Source organism: Lissotriton vulgaris, chromosome 6 (assembly GCF_964263255.1).
Source record: "Lissotriton vulgaris chromosome 6, aLisVul1.2, whole genome shotgun sequence".
Lineage (NCBI taxonomy): Eukaryota > Metazoa > Chordata > Amphibia > Caudata > Salamandridae > Lissotriton > Lissotriton vulgaris.
Window position 1 is genome coordinate 1,025,543,753 of NC_141694.1, and position 13,158 is coordinate 1,025,556,910.

At 43.8% G+C, this 13,158-nt stretch overlaps 2 protein-coding genes across 13 annotated transcripts in view; one reads left to right on the plus strand and one right to left on the minus strand.

Moving 5' to 3' along the window:
- The window catches only part of TSNAX (translin associated factor X), a 937,068-nt gene extending 934,949 nt beyond the window's left edge, over positions 1 to 2,119 (minus strand). For 4 of the 7 annotated variants that reach the window (XR_015296640.1, XM_086927083.1, XM_086927081.1 and 1 more), the window contains exon 1: positions 1,945 to 2,119. Coding sequence is in view for 6 of the 7 variants with exons in the window: in XM_086927083.1 (XP_086783209.1) it covers positions 1,945 to 1,981 (37 nt within the window). In the remaining variant the exon portion in view is untranslated. The remainder of the gene's footprint in view (positions 1 to 1,944) is intronic. The other 3 variants (XM_086927084.1, XM_086927082.1, XM_086927080.1) reach the window with 1 other exon arrangement.
- Positions 2,120 to 2,147: 28 nt separating this feature from the next.
- The window catches only part of OSGEP (O-sialoglycoprotein endopeptidase), a 1,118,717-nt gene continuing 1,107,706 nt past the window's right edge, over positions 2,148 to 13,158 (plus strand). For 3 of the 6 annotated variants that reach the window (XM_086927085.1, XM_086927087.1, XM_086927088.1), the window contains exon 1: positions 2,197 to 2,366. The gene's annotated coding sequence lies outside the window, so the exon portion shown is untranslated. Of the gene's footprint in view, positions 2,367 to 13,158 lie in introns of all 6 variants that reach the window. The other 3 variants (XM_086927086.1, XM_086927089.1, XM_086927090.1) reach the window with 2 other exon arrangements.

Genomic DNA, 13,158 nt, shown 5'->3' on the forward strand with positions numbered 1-13,158 from the left:
AGATTAATGTTCGCCATGAGAGGCTGAAGCGTGGAAGCACTTTCAGCTTCTTGCAGCACGGATGCCTCTACCCAAGCAGCCAGAGCCCTAGGTTTATTGGGGAGGGTGCGTCGTCCGCAGGCCATTAAAACACTCCTACCAGCACTCCCCTCTCTGCTCCGGTTAGCCCAGATGTACAGAGAAAGGTCGGGGCCCTATGTGTTTGTTGGCCGCCTGAGCCGTGCTGAGGGAAACTGAAAGCAATCGGAAAAAAAACAAAGCTGGGAGTGGTGCGTGCGCCTTTTCTGACATATGCTTTGAATTAGTCTGGCCCGATAATTGAAAGCAATATGTCAGGAAATGCACGTAACAGACACCAATAGGCCAGGGGCGGAGCTATGCACCCGCCTCTGACCTACAAAAACACACGTGAAGGCCAATAGCAGACCGGAAAGGAAACGAGCGGGTGGAATTTGTGGAATTTACAGGTCGCTTTGCTTGCGAGCCCTAAAAATGTGGGCCGGCTGACGCTGCACGCATGTGTCAATTTTTTGTCGTCAAACGCTTTTTCATTTTCAGAAACTGATAGAAAGGTGCGTCGCGGGGTGTACAATTTTAGTATTTTTTTTGCACCTTTAGAAAATATCCTATGCTTTCTGTGGCTTACTCTTCCTTCCAATAGGATTGCAGCAGCCCAGTTTATGATAGGCGTTGACTCTTCCACCCCAGAGTTTAATTCTGGAATATTGTGAGATAATGCTGCCTAACTGTAAATCTCAGGCACGTAAAGATGTAATTTAGAAAATGGTCATCTGATGTGACCTACTAGAAGGGAGTGGCTTTGTCCCCTTTGAAAGCACAGACCTGTTTTGACAGCGTCCCTGCACACTGCTGGTACTGGGCTTGGCTCCCTCGAGAGAAGAGGTGGGCGCTGCAAACCACGCTTTTGACAAATCACTAAAGTGTGTGTATGTGTGTGTCTCTGTGTGTGTGACTCTCTCTTTGTGTGTGTGTCTCTCTGTGTGTGTGTGGCTCTGTGTGTGTTTGATATGAGCTGGAATCCCACAACTCACACCTGCAGTGTGAGAGACAACAGTGTGTATGATAGACAGGAGTGTGAGAGACAGCATTGTGTGTAAGAAAGACAGCAGTGTGTGAGAAACAGCAGTGTTTGAGAGAGACAGCAGTGTGAGAGCGACAGCAGTGTGAGACCTTTTATTTATGTTTTGGTTTTTGAAACATAAATAAAACGCATTGTTATTTGCAATGTTAATAGCTCAATCTCGCGTAAATACGCGACCTATTGCATTTAAAATGCAATAGGTCTCGCATTTGCGAGAGATTAACCTATTGGCATTGTAAATGACAATGCCATTTATTTATCTGCTTTCAAAACCAACACATAATTAAAAAGTTTGTCATTTACAATGACAATAGCTCTAACTTTTGCAAAGGCGAGACCGTTGCATTGTAAATGCTTGTTCTTTAATGCACGATGAGATTATGGGATTTGTCCAGAATCACGGTTAAGCGGAGGCCTAAACTCGAACCTGATCCCAAGTCAGCAGCATTGGCCGTAACGCGACATCCTATGGCTTTCGGACAAGTCTGTGAAAGGCACCACGGATTCGGGGCGCGCCTCGCAATTATACCTAAATTGTTCAGTTTACCACAATCTCCCGTACGGGTCAGCCTAGTCGGCAGAGAAAGTTTTTACTAAAGCTCCTTGGTAAGACATCGGATTTCTAACATAGTGAGTGGTTCTGTATATGCATACACGCCAACATTTTAGAAGAGGAAAGGGGGGGGGGGGAGTTAAAAAAAAGCGGGAGACTGTATTCCCCCATTGACTTCTATTGATGCTGAGGCAATTTCATATGGGAGGTAGCCAAAAGAAAGCCATTTTTTGCGTCAAAATCGGGAGCCTCCCGCCGGAATCGGGATTATTGGCATGTGCGATCTCACCTGAGCCATGTAATTCACCTGCTTCATACCGCGCCATTCGTTCGGTGACGCACGTCTTGAATCTTCGCCGGATGACTTTGTCTGTTTCCAGGAATGTGCCGCCGTCCGTCCTCGAGTCAATAGAGGGCCCTCGTGAACAGAAACCTCTCTTGTCTACGAGTAGACTTTCACCAACAAGAAAAAGCATCCGCCCTCTAGGCTACGTCAAGAGCGCGCGCGTCGCCTAGTTCGGGTCATCGTTAGTGAAATCGTGGGAAGCGTCCGTCGTCTGACAGAGTAGACTGCGCCTGCGCAGCAGGAAGTTTTAGGTAAGAACGTTTGTTCTGGGAACTGCGGGACTTACTGCGCCAGGGTACTTTAGTACGCAGGTAGTGGTGAGCTGTGTTCTCCAGTTGATTAACCGAACTTGGATCCACGAGCCGGTGAGTGTGATGCGCTGCTGATGGGCTATTAGTGCTGCCAATGTTCTGCAAAAAATTGCAGTGGTTTTCTCTCTTTTTTTCTGTTTGCACTAACTACACTTGTTGCAATAAAGAAGTGTTTGTTTTTCCAATTTCCTTGTTACCTTTTATTGGGATTCTTTTCTCTCTGATCTAATTCTCTTTTCCCCATCAATACTGTGCATTAGTAACCGCATTTACTAAGTATATGTCTTTTGGCTCCTTCATGGTAATCATGAAACGTGTGTTCCATAGGAAGAATTTTAAAATGAACGACAATAAAAAAATACTCCTTATTAATCAAATTTTGATTAGAGTATTACTCATTAGGCAAGCTTCAGACCTCAAAATACAGTCAGTGAACGCTCCGCCCACGATAAACCTCCTTACCCAACTTGGGTCTACCATCAACGATATAAGATTCCACCCCCAAACCTTCCAGATACAGCTTTATAGTAGGGTTAATCCTCAACTCCGAAGTTGATATGGCTTATTCAAATGTTGCCAAGACACCGTCCTTCCAGGCAGTTTCAACAAGGCCTCCAAGTCACGTTCAGGACAGTCATGCCCCTCCTCCACATTATGGCCTCCTGCATTGTCATAGTGCCGCATGCCAGCTTACATATATGTCCATTGCAGTAGTGCCTGATGCTTCATTGGTCCCAAGTAGTTGGCCATTGGGACGATCAAATGTTGATCATCCGCCGCACTTGTTGCTCTCTGAAGTTGTGGAACACCAACAACCTGTTACAGGGATGGCCTTTTCTCAACCCAATTTCGCAGAGGACCATTACAATAGACTGTTCCTTTACGGAATGGGTGCGCACTTACAGGATCTGACTGTCCAAGGCCAGTGGGAACCCAGACAGCAGGGTCTCCACATCAATTACCTGGAACTGGGTCTCCACATCAATTACCTGGAACTACTAGTGGTTCCCCTTGGGTTAAAAGCTTGCTTTCCCCTCTTGGTTAGCAAAGTAGTCCTCATCAAGATATCATGACATCCATGTACTATCTTCAAAAGCAAGGGCGCTCTAGATCTTACCCGCTCTCACCTAGCGCAGAGCATTTAGCGGTAGGCTCTCCGACACAAGATCCATCTCTTAGCGGAGTACCTTCCGGGAGTGGGCAACAACTTTACCAACCTTTTCAGCACAATGCAGCAACAAGTCCATGTTTGGGAACTCCACCTGTAAGTCATCCTCCAGTACTCCCAGATATTGACTTCTTCGCCATGGTAGAAAATGCCAAAATGCCCAAGCTTCACCTCCAGGCTCCCTCAGTCAAGGGGCAATGTACTATGGACAGGTTGGTCATGGTTATTTGCCTTTTGCTGTTCCTCCCCCCCCCCCATTATTTCTATTTGTAGTTTGAAAGCTTCGACAGACGTCTTTCACTCTCAAATCAAATCATCTTTATTCGGTTTCCATTTGTGAAAGCCATAAAAGTACATAAAAACACAATAAATATTAAAATTCTTATTCTTTCTATATCAAACAGTATCTTAAAAACAGTTTTTAGAATTCATTTTAGACATGAAACTCAGACTGATTTTATAAGTTCGTACGATGCCTAATACATAATTTTAGATATTGTGCCACAGATTTTGTCATTAAGTTATTTTCCAAAAATTGCAATGCTAGGTAGGCAGGGCGACATCTACGAATTTTCATGACTTTTAGTATTGGTAATATCCACCTCCTGCGTAATGGCGTGTAAAATTTGCAAAAGAAAAGGACATGAATTGTAGACTGTGGGGATATTAGGTCACAGGGACACGCTGAATTATTGTGAGTCCAAACATTCTGGTTGGGAAATAAAACCATATAATGATATAAATTAAACCTAAAGCGAGTGAGAAGAAGTTTTTCATATTGTGATAAATCATACTGCAAATACGGTTGGATGGTTGGAACCAACTGTAATAATAGACATTGTTGAACTGATGGCTTTCTGATTTCACTCAACATCCGTAGCTGAGATAGATGCGACAGACAAAGTGTTTTTAGTTCTATTTTTGATATGTCTGTTACTGACAATGGTTCATTGAAAAATCTCCAGAAGCCAATATCTGTAAGAAAAGTGTTTGCCTTTAGGTATCAAAAGCGGCTTGTTGGTATACCTTCCCACGCGGCAGAGGAGCTATGGTTTGAGCAGAAACTTGATCATTTTGATGGAGCTGAAAGTAGAGTTTGGAAACAGATTTTCAGACCGAGAGGAGCGCGGTCGAGGGAACTCCATTTCCCAGAAGGCTTAGCGGCAAACGCCGCGTCACCAGCGTCAGTAGCGCGCCAGGAGGCGCTCAAATAGCGCATCACCCCGGTCGAGGGGGGAATCCTTACTGCCATAATCGCTACTGTGTCCTTGGAGTTCCAGAAGCCCAGGAGAAAGTCCTCGCTGTTTGTTGCCTCGCCCTCCCGCCTCCCGCCTCGTGTTGCCCGACTCCACTGCCATCTGGGAGCTAGTGGTGACCGAGAGGAGCGCGGTCGAGGGAACTCCATTTCCCAGAAGGCTTAGCGGCAAACGCCGCGTCACCAGCGTCAGCAGCGCGCCAGGAGGCGCTCAAATAGCGCATCACCCCCGTCTCGCGGGACGCGAGCGGGACGCCGGGCCAAGGGCGGGCCCGTTTTAGCCCGTTCGAGACCGAGAGAGACTGGACTGGACCTACCCTCTTACATCCACCCTCTAAAATTGACTAGTGGCAAGGTAAACCAATTGTACATCTACTGTGTGGCTGGTCCATTGTTAGCTAAGTAGTGCAAGGGCCTTGTTGTTGTAAAACGCCGGTTGTTTATCATGTCTAAACAAAAAACGCCTGTCACTCCGGCTAATACCATGCATAACTATTTAGTTCAGGTAGTGACCAAGATTAATAATAACCGGAGGACCTCCCTGGGTATGGGGGACTCGCCACCTTGTGCCCAAATCAATCAACCAGGGGTATCCCAGCCTGTAACTGATGATCTTATTGTCTCCGACCATAGTGAAGTCCTAATTGAGCACCTAGAAACTAATGGTTCAATGACTTCTACGGACCACCAATCCGATCCCTTCACAGACCTTATCAACTTAGATGACCAAGACAAATCTGTGACAATTGAGGAGGAAGTCATAGAATCTAACACCACCCTAACACCTGTCCCCGCTCCAAGAGCAAAAAAAGGGATTACTAAGGCGCCACCTAGAAGAGGTGGCTTACGCTCCTCTAAAAACAAACCCGTAACCCCACCCAGACGAGCAAAAAGAAAGAAAGAGGATGAGATAAGGGAGGAGGTTTATGAAAATGAAGAAGGGGAGGATACACTTTTAATTAAGCTAATGGGCACATTAGAGTCCAAACTGTTAGGCTTAATGAAACCCCTCATATCGAAGGTTGACCAATTAGCTACCAAGGTCAACAAGTTAGAGTCTCTCCTAAGGAAAACCAACGAGGGGGTGGGTGAATTATCAAACCTAGTTGCTTTAAAATTTGACCAAATGGAGTCTGTGGGGAAATTATCATCAGGGGTGACTATGAATGCTGGTTTACAAGCCTCTTCAGACCAGGTTCAACACGCTAGTCTTAGGAATGATATTGCATTTGATATGAATCCACCCTCTGAGACAGCGCAATTAATGGGCAATGGCATTATTGAGTCACCAAACCCAGAATCTGCCCCAGTTGAATTGATTGTCGAAGCCTCGCCCCTCATTTTAGTACTAGCTAACACACCCCTGCTGAAAACTGGTCAGATCGAGTCACCTGATTCCTTAAGAAACAAGGCTCTGCAGTGGTTGAGTAGTAACATGCATATATCCCCCTGGGGCAAGGAAAAATTATCAGACGATCTGCTCACAGCAAGAAGAGTTAGGTGGATAGGTACTAAACCAAAGAAATTTCAAGGGGATTGTGTGGTTCTGAATTTTAAGGGCCCCGATGTTCTGCCCGATGTCCTACGGAACATTCTCCCTCCACATTGTAGGACAGCTGAAATAGTCCCACTGACACTGGATTTCTTCTATAGTAGAAGGGGTCTAGTAGCAAAACCAAGTATATTAAGAACTAAATGGACAGTAGTGGGAAACAGAAGAGCTAGAACCAATCCAGCATGTGAGTGGGGGCTAACTTTGGATAATCAATATTCTGTGCTAACGGATCTGAATGAGTGTGATTGACTCGCATATGTTTCTCCTGTTACCCTGAATATGTGGTCGGACCATGGCCGTGACAAGACCTCGATGTTAGATGAATCTTTATTAGCCCCAGAGGAACCTTGCACCTCCGGCCCGGAAGATCAAAATAGAGCCCAGGTGGAACAGGAAAAACCATTGGAAGAAGTTGAGTTGTTATCGGGATTGAACAAAAATGTAGTATTAGGAGTAGATCCTGCAGAATCATTAATCATCCCCGACACTGTCCAGACGTACTCCCAGCAGGCTAAACCAAAATTGTCAATCATTTCATGGAACATAGCTGGAATAGCTAATAAGTTAAATATTCCCGATTGGGCTGATTTTATTAATCAGTATGATATCGTTATGTTCCAAGAAACTTGGTCTACTGTACCAATTTTTAGGCAAGGGTATTTAAATTTCTTTGCCCCGGCAATTAGCAATAGAGTGGGACGTCCCTCGGGGGGGCTGTTAATATGGGTACGCCAAACTTTGAATTGCTCGGTAAAGCAAAGGTCTATATCCTCTAACGATATTTTGGCTCTTGATTTCACCTGGCAAAATGGTCACCAACTAGCCCTGTTTAATTTGTATGCAAGGGGAGTAGCCAGGGGTAAACCATCAGAGACCCTATCGTGCCTTGAGATGAATATTGAACAGCTACCAGACCCCTCTTATATAATAATAGGCGGGGATTTTAATACTACCTTCGAGCCCTTGGGCGAGGAGGATAAAGTCCTGGCCGAAGATGAGGACACCAAGTGGGGTATACCCCAATTAGATATCCCCGTAATCAAGATTTGGAGTACGGTAGCAATACAACTTAAAAGTTTTTGTCTCTCAAGAGGACTTAGAGCAGCGAATGGCCGGACAGTGTCAGATTCTAGGGGGAAAAATACCTTTGATAATGGTAGATCGGCCAGCAGGATAGATTATATACTTCTAGATGTAAGGCTCTGGGATAAACTAGAAGATATGGAAGTGAAGGCTAAGATTGAAAGTGACCACAATCCACTGTGCCTGACACTACATACTTTCCATGACATATTTGAGTACCCTAGAGAGGACCATATGGTCACACAGGACCTAGTATGTTCTAATAATTCCCGTTACTTGAAGTGGAACATGCTCCTAGAAGATCTCGCCAAAATAGAGGCCCTAAAGGAAGTAGTAGTGGGTGAAGTCGCTAAGATTAAGTCCCATTTTGGTCAGACAAATTTTATCGACTACATGATGGCTGCCCATGTGATACTTTTTACCAAAATCCAAAGTTTTTTCAGGAAAAAAACTTCCACAGGTAAATTGAAGAAACCACAAGAATTAAGGGGGTGGTATGATAAGAGCTGCAGGGCAGCTCGAGACAACCTTGGAAAGGAACTAAGACTAGGAAGACCTGAAGCAGTAAGACTGGCGAGAAACCAGTATAGACAGACCATAAAATTGGCTAAAAAGCGTTGGGACGAGGATTGTTGGCAAGAACTCAAGGAGATTTGTGCCTCCAAGGATTCAAAGCGCTTCTGGGCCTCAGTTAAATGGGCAAAGGGTGGCATAGCATCCCAGCCTGTTAATAATGTCGCAAAAAACAGTTGGGTAGATTACTTTCAACCACAGTATGCCCGTAATCCTATGTTTAATAATGTTAGCCTTCCTCCACAAGTTTACTACAAAGCACCACTATTTACTGAGAGGGATGTGAGTGTTGTGTTAGACTGCATAGCAGGGGGGAAAGCTCCAGGTATGGATGGCATTCCGGCTGACATCTTTCTGTCTGACCGGAAGTCTTGGTGTACCTACTTTACAATGTTGGCCAATGCAGTGGCCATGGGAGGGGAAGTGCCGGCTTCTTGGAAGGGAGCAGAAATAATTCCCATATACAAAAAAGGCGACCGTTCCCTGGCGAGTAACTATAGGCCCATTAGTCTAATCGACACAGCTCAGAAGTTAATGGGTCGACTAGTTCAAAATAAACTGCAGCAATGGATCGATGCAAATAACATCCTGTCACATTACCAAGCTGGGTTCAGGCCCCTAACCAGTAGCATCGACCAAGTTCTCCATTTTCTAACGATTTATTGGAGAAATGTCACCTTGAAGAAGGGGACATTGTATGCAGTTTTTGTAGATTTAAAAGCCGCTTTTGACCTAGTCCCCAGGGAAAAACTTTGGCAGACCTTAGCGGATGCAGGAATAAAACAGGAGTTGCTTACACTCCTTGTTCGCCTACATGAAAATAATTTTGCAAAGATAAGATGGGGCAAGCAAGGAGAGGTAACTGATTCCTTCCCGGTTGAACGTGGGGTGCGACAAGGGTGTGTCCTAGCGCCAACCCTCTTCTCCATTTATATAAATGGTATTGTTGAACATCTAGAGAAGATTGCTAGTGACGCCCCCGTAATAGCCGGCTCCCGTGTACCAGTTCTCATGTTTGCGGACGATACATTACTACTTTCCCGCACCCCTAGTGGGCTACAAAAAGTAGTTGATGCCTTTGGTGTATATTGTGATGAGAAGGGCCTAGAATTAAATACTACCAAAACGAAATTCATGTGCCTTAATCAACAGTCCTCCTTTAAGGGTGTAATAAAATACAAAGGAACACCCCTAGAAAGAGTGGACTCTTTTTCATACCTAGGTATCACTCTGCAAGAAAACATGAGCTGGAATCACCATATAACTACAACCCTTCTAAAATTTAGACAGCTATCAGGTGCTATTTCACTAAGACACCGTACCTCTTTTACAAAACCTCTGAATTGTGTCATGGAAATTTATTCTATGAAAGTCCTGGGGGCTTGTTTATATGGCTCTGAATTATGGGGATTTTCAAATTTGACTAATTTGGGCCGAGCAGAAAACAGGTTCCTAAGAGGGGTCACAATGGTCCCCCAAAGTACCCCAATAATTCCGCTAAAACTAGACCTGGGCAGAAAATCCGTTGCGGATATAGCGAGGCTTCGGCCCCTCCTGTACTGGAGGCGAATTATGGTAACCCCAGAGCTAGCACACTATGCAGCAGCATTGATGGATGTCATCAAATTCGATCGCTTCCACACTATCCCATGGCTAAGGGAGTTGCGGGGTCTACTTACAGAATTGAAATTGGACCACCTATGGGACAACAAAGATTTAACTTGCTTCCCCTCTAAGGAAAAGCTAAAAGATCTTTATTGGGAGATGATATATCTTGCAATATTTAGTGCCAGTACAAGTGTAAATCTAACTTCTCGCTTCTTAAACTTAAAAGTGTATCCATCATACGAATGTTTTTGGGACCTAATTGAAAAACCGTATGATAGAAAACTTTATTTTCAATCTCGCATTGGCACATTACCTCTAAATGCATTTAAGAAGCACTGGTCCCAGACATGGGATGAACATTGTCACCATTGTAAAGAGGAAATTGAGCACATCTCTCATTTTTTGTTTTGTTGCCCATTGTATCTGGCCCCCAGACGTAAGTGGTTAAAACCGCTATGCTTAAAGTTGGGAACCCGAAGCCAAACTGAAGCCCTCAGGATATTTGAATCTGATTGTACAACATTATATGTGGTTGGTGTAGCAAAGTACCTGGCATGGTCGTGGCTAATTCGTACCCGATCATTATTGGCTACTGTATCATAATGGAAGTATGTATATCCATAAACTGTTTTATTGCGACAAACTGCTCGTTTTTTAACCTATGAAATGTGTTTCTTAAATTGTAATAATGTGATTGTAATTTTATGACTTTTTATTATGTCTTATTCGACATCAAATGTTTAATATGTATTTTAGAAGTATTTTTATAAGTAGTATTTATTGTATAGGGTTAGGCGAATGCTTTTATGACAAAATGTCGAATAAAGCTTATAAATTGAAATTGAAATTGAAATTGAAAAGATTTTACATAAACCAACCATTTTATCTTTGTCATGTTGTCTAAATTCATGCAGTCCTGTATTATTGATCTTGTGAGCTGGCACTTGTCCGTTGCCCATATTCTGCGCCATAACATGATGGGCTGGATCTTGATGATGTCAGAGATATGATCCACCCCGAGTTCGAGGTGACATCCGAATGTGGTTGTGCTTTTTGGGACAGCCAATAAAAATTTTAAGAAGGAGTTTTCGACTTTTTGCAGTTGTTCAACGTTTGTTGTTCCCCAGACTCCTGCTCCAAAGGTGGCAGTACTAATGCATTTTGCGTTATATATTTTTATCATCTCAGTGTTTTTTTTTTTTCCCAGACGAAGAGAAAAAGCTTTTAGAGCGCCAATCGTTCTTATAAGGGATAGCTTTCGGGAATTGATTGCTTCTTTCCAAGTGAACGCCTCATCAATGGTGATGCCAAGATAGGGGTACGTGTTGGTTCTTTCAAGGGGCAAGTTGTCCACGTAGATTTTCTTCACTTTTTTTCCCCTTGGCACCGGCATGCATCACGTACGTTTTCCTTATGTTGACTTTTAGGTTTAAACTGGTCATAAAGGTGCAGTAGTTGTTTAGTGCCCGTTGAAGCTGGACAGGAGTTCGAGCGAGAATTACCGAGTCGTCGGCATATAATAATGCTGGAATCTGCCGACGACCGGCTTCTGGGAGATCTTTTACACCCTTTAACATTGCAGCCTCGAGACCATTAGTATAGAGCGTGAATAGGAAGGGGGCCAGCACGCACCCCTGTCTGACCCCCTTTTGTATTGGAAAGCTGTTAGTTAATTGTCCTGCTGTCCCAAATCTGACCTTTCCCGTGGCTCCGGTGTATAATTCACGCAGAAAGTCGACTATTGGTGGTTCAATCCCCATTTGCAACATTATAGACCAGAGCTTTGAGTGTTCCACACAGTCGAATTCTGCTGTGAGGTCGACCTAAACCATGTGTAGGCAGGATTTTTTTGCAGTTACATATTTACCGGCCAATAGTGTTAGGTTTAGGACTTGATCCACTGTACTCAGTCCGGCCCTAAACCCGTATTGTAGGCCTGAGAGTACCCCGTGTTCTTTTGACCACTCCTGGAGTCGGTCAAGAAGTATGGGCCCTGCCATCTTTCCAACCGAGTCCAGGAGGGAAATGGGGCGGTAGCAGGAGGGACTATCTCTGTTTCCCTTCTTAAAAATGGGGACGAGTATCGATGTTGACCAAGAGTCAGGAAGAACTGTGTCATTTGCTGCGTTTAGTACTTTGGTTAAAAGAGGGGACCAGAGATCTGGTAGAAATTTATAGAGGTCCATGGGAACAGAGTCTGGTCCTGGTGCTTTGCCAGTTTTGGCGGTCTTTATAGCTTTCGTCGTTTCGTTGATTGTGAACTGTATTTCTATTGGATATTTCACCGGTGAAAGATGATCCGATGCAATTAAATCTGTAGATTTGACCTCTCCAACAACCCCTGAAAAATGTTGCACCCAGTCCTCCGCATTTATGGCGACGTCCAAGGAAGGAGCGTCGTTGTTTTCTGTTAAAAAAGGGCTTTTGACTGTTTCCCAAAAAGCTGCACCATCTTTTAGGGTACTGCTTTTTATCAATTGGGTCCAGAGATTTGCTTGTATCTCCTTTTTTCTTTGTTTGATTGCCTGCGTGTAAGACTTCCTTAATTTTATTACCTCTTCTCTGTTTCTTTCTTTTTTTGCTAGGGCTTTCTTTAAGTCGGAGTAGGCTTTTGTACATTCTGTGTTAAACCATCCTTTTCTTAAAGTTTTATTTTGTTTGTTGGGCTTGGTTAATTCGTTACTTATGGTTTTCACTATTGCACTGTAGTTGGTCATGATCTCTGTTGGAGTTGCCGAGGGATCTAGGCACTTGTCAATTTCGTTTCTGCATATTTTAATTATTCTCGCGCTGGTGGTTTCTTGATCTAATTTGCCCCATTTAAGGGTGTAGCCGTTTAATCTGTCCAGTGTTAATGCTTCCTGGTGGAGTATGCCAGGATGGGCCTTATCTGTTTTCTTTCGGTGGTCGGGTTCTTGATACGTCAGTCTAAGTGGGAAGTGATCGCTAAGTGCGGTGTTGTCCACTTCAAAGGACTTTATACGTGAGCCTTTGTTGTTGGATACTAGAATATAGTCTATTAAAGTTTCAAAGCCTCTTCCGTGAAAAGTTGAAGTGAATTGGGTTGTAGGCGTCTTTATCATGTTCGCGAACCCTATATCTAATTCGGACATGATAGCCTGCAAATTGGTGCCTTCAACAGTGTGGGTGAAGTGAGTTAAGGAATTACCTTGTTCGTCTATGGTCCCACAAGTAGAGGTGTCACTTTTGTTACGTATGTGAAGGTTAAAGTCTCCTCCCCAGATTATTGTATGCGTGACTTTGGCGTATTTTGTATTCAGAGCATTGGTCTCATCAGAGATTTCGTTTAAGGCCTTGGACAGCTCCGTTGGGGTCATGTTGTTGTAGAAGTTTATGATGGTATAGACCTCTTGATTTATTCCTTGGATGTTGATAATCTGATAGTTCTGATTATTATTATTATTATTATTATTATTATTTAAAATGTTATATAGCGCGCAGTTACCCTAGGGCATCCCAGCGCTTAACAGGACACTAACAGATAACAAGCATTAGAAATGCAATAGGTCTCGCAGCATTAGAGTTAGTGCTTTTAGAATTGTTTATGGGTTTTTTTGTAAATCTTTAGCATGAGGTTGAGGGT